Here is a 6947-nt window from a genome sequence, read left to right on the forward strand (position 1 = left end):
CAAAGTATTTAACAGAAAGGACATTGCATTTTCATAACACTATTTACAGTTGACAGATTCTGTATATAACAGGTTTCAAAAAGTAAAGACTTTGATATTCATACTTTATTCCTGATTTTGCTAGTCCCATGGATTACTTGATTTTTATTGTTTTTTTCTGTATGATTATTAACAGATGGTGTCTTACAAGCTATATTCTCCAAAATATGATTCGTGGTCACGCCTTTTCAAATGGGGATCTGGACTAAAAAAAAAAAAAAAATCAAATTCTCTTCTCTCGCTTGCTTTGATCTCACTGAAAAAAAAGTTCAATTTTATTCTCTTTTTTCTCTTTCTCTTGCTTTGGCCTCACTGAATAAAATTCTATACTTTTTTTTTTATTCTCTCTCTCTCTTTCTCTCTCTCTGGTGGCAGAATGGTTAAGACGCTCATGTGCCAATACAGAGTCCGTGAGGGTCTGGTTTCGAATCCCGCTCTCGCCCTTTCCGGCTCCCAAGTTTGACAGGAAAATCGAACTGAGCGTGTGGTAATTCGGATGAGACAATAAACCGTGGTCCCGTGTGCAGTACGCACTTGGCGCGCTGAAAAAGAACCCATGGCAACGAGAGTCTTGTCCTCTGGCTAAGCGCGTTGGGTTATGCTGCTGGTCAGGAAGATCAGCCTGGCAGATGTGGTTGTAGCGTATATGGATTTGTCCGAACGCAGCGAAGCCTCCTTGAGAAACTGAAATCTCTCTGTCTCTTTCCCTCTCTCAGTCTGTCTTTCTCTCCCCCACCCCCACCCCCCACTCTTCCCCGCTCCTCTCTCCTTCTTTTACTCACACCATGGTGGGACGAGGCAGGGAGCGGACGCATCGCGTCAACTGCTGCAGGTGGACGGTCTCTGAGTGGCGACACAGCAGTACCGACACCCGCCACACCACCAGGCGGCACTGCGAGGGGCAGGGGGCAGGGGCAGGGGCAGGGGCAGGGGCAGTCCTGGAGACGGGCACCCCGCTGCCACCCACCTGCTTCTCTTCCTCATCCCCCCTGGCGCCCCCAACCCCAAGGCCCCTCGGCAACCCCCTCCTCCTCCTCCTCACAGTTCCGTCTTCATGCTGAAACAGGTATTGATTCTTTCTTTCTTTTTCCCTCTCTTTCTATTTTCTTTATTGTTATGGTTGGTGTTGCTGTTTGATCAAAGCCCAACCGACCACACATGGTCATACCAAGTCTGAAAAATGTTGATCCGTAGACAAACAAACAAAGAAAAAAAAGGAAAATAGAATAAAGCACACGTACTTTTATATTCATGCACATAAACCTAGAACATGCCTGCAACATTGATCACTCGGTCAACATTCTGACGGATGATTAAGTAAAAATGAACATAAACACAATTCACAGATACACATAAAATAATAATTGGCATACAAAACCAACATGTACCCCAAACATCCGTGGTGCACATATAAGAAAATCCAACACGGTACAACTGCTCAGTTATCAAGTTCATGTTAGACTGTCAGTTATCAAGTCCATGTTACACTGCTCAGTTATCAAGTCCACAAACTGACAAGAAAATATTCAAGGCTTTCTTGAAAAAAAAAGTGCAGATGTATGGACAACAAGGCAGAAGATATGACAAGACAAAAAAGAAAGAAGGAAAAAAACAACAACACAAAAAACCCCTCCAAAAACAAGAGAGAGAGAGAGAGAGAGAGACAGACAGACAGAGAGAGACAGAGACAGAGAGACAGATAGAGAGAGAACGAACGATAGAAAGGAAGAAATTTCCAGCACAAAATTTCCATTCGGCGGGGATCCATACGATTTATACCGATAGAGGCCCGGGCATCCCAACTTGGGTCTAGAGCAAGAGTGGTTTAACACTGACGCGCGCGGATGATGAATTATAAAAGTGAAAGAAACCAAACATAAGTGAAAAGATTATAACACAAAAGCAAATTTACATCAAGTACTCTGGTATTAAAAAAAAAAATCGTTAAAAATACATACAAAAGACAGAGACAGATAGGGATAGAAACAATAAGCATTCAACTGTATTTTTGGCTTTGTTAAAATGTGAGAGGGAGGAAAACAGGAAATCTAAATCACTTCCTCCTTCTCCTTTTGTCTCCTCTTCATGGGTAACTGACTGCCTCGTCATTCAATAGACCCCACCACAACCCCCACCCTTCCTAACAAAGTCTGACAGAGTTTCTTCAGTAATAAAACTGTTATAATGAAGAAACTTGTATTTGAAATGAATGATGTACTCTGGGACCCCCCCTCCCCCCCCGATAAAAGAGAGAACATCTTTGCAGTCATCCAAGATTCGTATTTTGTGATACAAGGGAGGGAAAGCACTATTTCAAACAGCAAGATTATTTTTTTCTTTCATTATTTGTGTTGTCTCCCTTCGTACGCAAATCGCAATTTCTTCCCTTTTCGTTGTTCTTACATATATTTTCTTTTCCTCAGCAAACGGTCGTTTGTCATCTTGTACACACACAAAAACACACACGCGCGCACACACTAAACACACACACCACACACATGCGTTGTGACTGTAAACATTTCTGTAACTGCAATTATTGCTCAGTGTATTTGCTACTGATACTATTGTTCTTTTTCTCCTGTGTTCGAATTTGTCCCTACTTATCAAAGTGTAGTCGATGTTTGATTTTGCTGATGATGGGAGTGGTTGTGACAGGATGGAGAAGAATGGAACTGTACGGGTACGGGATAAAAAAAAAAAAGAAAAAAGAAAAAAGGCTTGTGCATGTCAATCTTTATTTTTTTTTAATGTAAAAAGTGGAAAATATTCTTTTCATCCGTCTTTACATCGCCTGCCTATCGTCAGTAAAATCTGTATGAAAAGTATTTTGAATAATTTGATCTGTAACCTTTCCATTGCTCAGCTCATTAATCTGACTGTGTATTGATCTTTTTATTATTATTATTATTATTATTTTTTTTTTAACTTTGATTGACCTCTTAATATCATCTGGCTTTTTGAATAGTATGGATTTATTTATTGGCGAGTTATCCAGCCCTGAAATGGCCGTCTTGTCGGCTGGGACAGAAACAAAATATTTCGTTTCTGATATATATTTTCGTCATTTTGATGCCTGCTTCGCAACCCGTCTACAACCTGCAATCCTTTATTTCTCTCTTTTTGTCCTTCAAATTTTGTTTCTTTTTTAAAATTTAAATTATATATATCCATATCCATACACATAACGGAGGCGCTTTGGTAGGATCGGTAAGGCGTCGTACTTCTGATACAGTATTCCCACACAGTGACTAGGGTTCGAGGTTCCGTTTCGGCATGGTGTAGTGTTCTTAGGAAAGACACTTTTCTTCGATTTTTCTCATTCCGTCCTGGTATAAATATGTACCTGACTTCGAAAGGCAAAGGTTAGAACGGCGGAAGGACAGGACTGGGTCCCGCCTTCCAGGCTATGCTGAGTCTTAGATGTGAATTCACTGCCCCGATAGCCGTAAAAAAAATCAAAAAAATCTTAAACCAGCCGCCGTGGCGAAGTGGTTAGCGTCGCGAACTGACGGCTGGGAGGACGCGGGTTCGAATCCCAGCGGAGGTGGGTTTTTCGGCCCGTTGCCGGCTCCTACCCAGAGTTGAGTGTACTGTGGGCTTAAATGGGGAGACTGGGACCACACAGTCGAGTGTATTCCACTTCAAGAATGCGTCTTTGGGTGTGTTGCTCTAATTACCTGACCAACACTGCAAGTGTTTGTATCTCTCGGGCCTGGTTGACGCCGGGATATCATTATGACAGGAAGCGTAGAGCTTGTCACGCAGTCCCAAACCAAAATGGGCCTCCATAGCAACATTGTCATCGTCATCGTCCGTCATCATCATCAATGTAAACAAAACAGTCTCAAAGTCTGTGGCCTTTCATGGCCGGCTCTCATGGTGACCTCAGTTTCGTTACCCCCCCTCCACTTCTGTGCTTGGGGCGAGTCCTGTCAGTGTCTTCAGTGTTGGCAGATTCATGGGGGGCTGTTGTTTGAGGGACGTGGTGGCGGTCTCCACACTGGGAGGGACGCTCACTCATCTGGCTCCGCGACTAAGCCATTATTGTCGTTAGTAGGGGGTTTAGTAGGTGGTGTTCTAAGTACGTTGAATCAGAGCAGGCACCACTGAACACCACCGAAGTGACTCGGCAGCAGTGCAGGGTCTCCTCTGGTGTGTGGCCTCCTGGCGACCTAACATCGATGGTTCCCTGCGGACTGCCGACGCTGGAACTGTGAAGGACGAACCCGGGTGTGGCCGTGTATGGGAGAATCTAAATGAGCGGCGTGGGAGTAATGCCACTGAAACGGTGCAGATGATGGGACTGCAAAAAACAAAAACAACCCCCCCCCCAAAAAAAACAACAACAACAAAAAACAATGGGATCTTAAACCTTAACTTACACACCTGCACACGTCGTGAATACGTGACGCCATAAGGACATGCGACAGACACAATGAGCAGCAGCAGTAGACTCCATGGATACAGCCTCATTGATGACCATTGTCGACCTCCTCAACAGCTGTCGGGTATCATAGACTGTCGTCAGTCACCTGCCACAGCCAACAAGCAAAACATCCAAGATTTCCGGTTAGTTCAGACTCTCTGACCAACTTTGTGTACGGCCGCAGATTGGTGAGTAGTTTTCATACCTTTATTATATCAATGTCACGGTTTTTTGGCTTTATCAGCCATTTGCCTGAGCATTTAGGATTTTATTATTTTTATTTTTTAGTACTGCGCACTCGAAAAACTCGTTTGTGTTATGGCTTGCTTCCAATGCAGAAATCTACAGAGAAGCGGTAACCAATAAAAGCAAACATCAGAACTGTTTCGAACATTCACGAGGTTCAGATTTGACAAACCGTCCCCCAAAACCACGACGAAATCATGTGTTCTGTTCATCCATTCCTGTTGTTATCATGGTTTACAGGCAGATTTCCCCCATCCACCTGAAGCATCTTAACAAAACATACGAACCATGTAGAACGCTAAGATCCAGTTCTGAACTGTTACTTAAAGTCCCAAGAACTAATTTAAAATGTGCAGGGAATAGGTCTTTTATGGCTCAAGTACCCCAAATTTGGAATTCTTTGCCATCGTCTTCAGAAATGCTCCTGATCTCCAGACCTTCAAGTCAGATTTGAAAACACAGCTTTTCCGCAAACATTTCTGTACTCAGCACGATGGATAGTCCAAAGTCTGTTCAGCATATGGAGTTTTATGCTAGAGATATTTATACTCACATAATCCTGTTTTAGTGCAGTTCATATATTTAATGTATCTAGACGCGCGCGCGTGAATGTGTGTGTGTGTGTGTGCGTGCGCGCGCGCGAGTGTGAGTGTACGCGCGCATGTATGTGTGTGTCTAAAAATGTGTGTTTTTAAGGAATGTATTTCTTTTTAATCTAAGGATTATTTACTTGATATTTTTATTGTTTGGTGGATCATGCTTTTTTTGTCTTTCTTTTTTTCTTTTTTATTAATTCCGTGAACGCATTGGATTGAGCTGTTGAAATGTTTTATGTTATGTTTATATCTGGCCAGATGATGTAAGGCGCTTTGAGCAGCATCAGTACTGGATATCGCGCCATAGAAAATTTATGATTTATTATTATTATTTTTATTAAATTCCAGGTAATCAGAGTGTTTATGAATTTAGCTAATACAGATCTCGTGCAGCACAGTATTTGTGTGAATGGCCACAGGTAGTGCGATAAACACACACACTGTTTAGAACAGTAGTCACCGTAATGTAGTCAGTGCGTGTAGTGACCTAATTTCAAGACTAAATTTAGCCATTTGAAGAAAGTGCTGGTAGATCTATGTACCTCAAAATGTTCCGATAACATCACAGTACATGAGTGAACACATATTTCCATTCAGTTGTCTCAGACTACAAATTTTATATCTGTCTTCAAAACATTTTAAGTTTAAGGGTTTGCCGGTCACGGTTATCTGGTTTTACCGTGACATGTTTAGTGCTAATCTATTAAGCAAAGTGTCTGAAACAAATAATATACATAATACAACAATACACAGATTGTTTGAAAATCAAAAGTGGTGCTCAAAGGAAAGACAACATTTAGATCTGCAGTTACATAATATAACAACACACTGATTGTTTGAAAATCAAAAGTGGTGCTCAAAGGAAAGACATTTAGATCTGCAGTTACATAATACAACACACTGATCGTTTGAAAATCAAAAGTGGTGCTGAAATAAAGACAACATTTAGATCTGCAGTTACATAATACAACACACTGATTGTTTGAAAATCAAAAGTGGTGCTCAAAGGAAATACAACATTTAGATCTGCAGTTACAGTGATGCGGCCAGAGCGTGAAGAGTAACCTACATTCATAGCTGTTTGTAGCCAAACGAGGAAAGTATCAAGAAGCCTGTTGCCTGTATATATTCAGATAGAATCACAGTTCATGTGTGCAACAGGTCATGCTTTAACTTCACAACCTAACCGTTGGGATTCATTGAGAATTGCTGTGAGTCGCTTAGCAGATGATGTTTTCGAAGACGCCATATTTGTTCACTTCACGTTGCGTCGATTTTATGAACACATAGGTCCTTCGATGAATTTTCGTGAGTCACACAAACCACAGAATGAAACATCAATTAAAACATTCCACAGAAAGCCTGAACTTTCAATATTTTTTTTTCTTCTAACTTTGCGTCGGAAATTTGGCTAAGTTCGAAGAATCGATGGGACCCTGCTAAAGTCGCAACTTACGGAGGAGGGTAGCCAGTAAAACCGTTGAAAACCGACTACATTCATACGCTATCTTGATTCAGTAGGTCTAGGGGAGACGATTAATGCCTGTTCACCGCTTATTTCCATTTATGACTTCGCAGACCGGAGTTTCCCCTTCTTCGTTGCTTTCAGCGTGCAATTGAAATAGGGCAAAAGAGTGCAG

At 41.8% G+C, this 6947-nt stretch overlaps 1 protein-coding gene across 1 annotated transcript in view; it reads right to left on the reverse strand.

Moving 5' to 3' along the window:
- The window catches only part of LOC143277682 (uncharacterized), a 56461-nt gene that overhangs the window by 26585 nt on the left and 22929 nt on the right, over nt 1–6947 (reverse strand). Inside the window, exon 2 of the mRNA XM_076582602.1 lies at nt 822–1073. Coding sequence (XP_076438717.1) covers nt 822–1073 — 252 coding nt within the window. The remainder of the gene's footprint in view (nt 1–821; nt 1074–6947) is intronic.

This window comes from Babylonia areolata, chromosome 2, assembly GCF_041734735.1.
Source record: "Babylonia areolata isolate BAREFJ2019XMU chromosome 2, ASM4173473v1, whole genome shotgun sequence".
Classification (NCBI taxonomy): domain Eukaryota; kingdom Metazoa; phylum Mollusca; class Gastropoda; order Neogastropoda; family Buccinidae; genus Babylonia; species Babylonia areolata.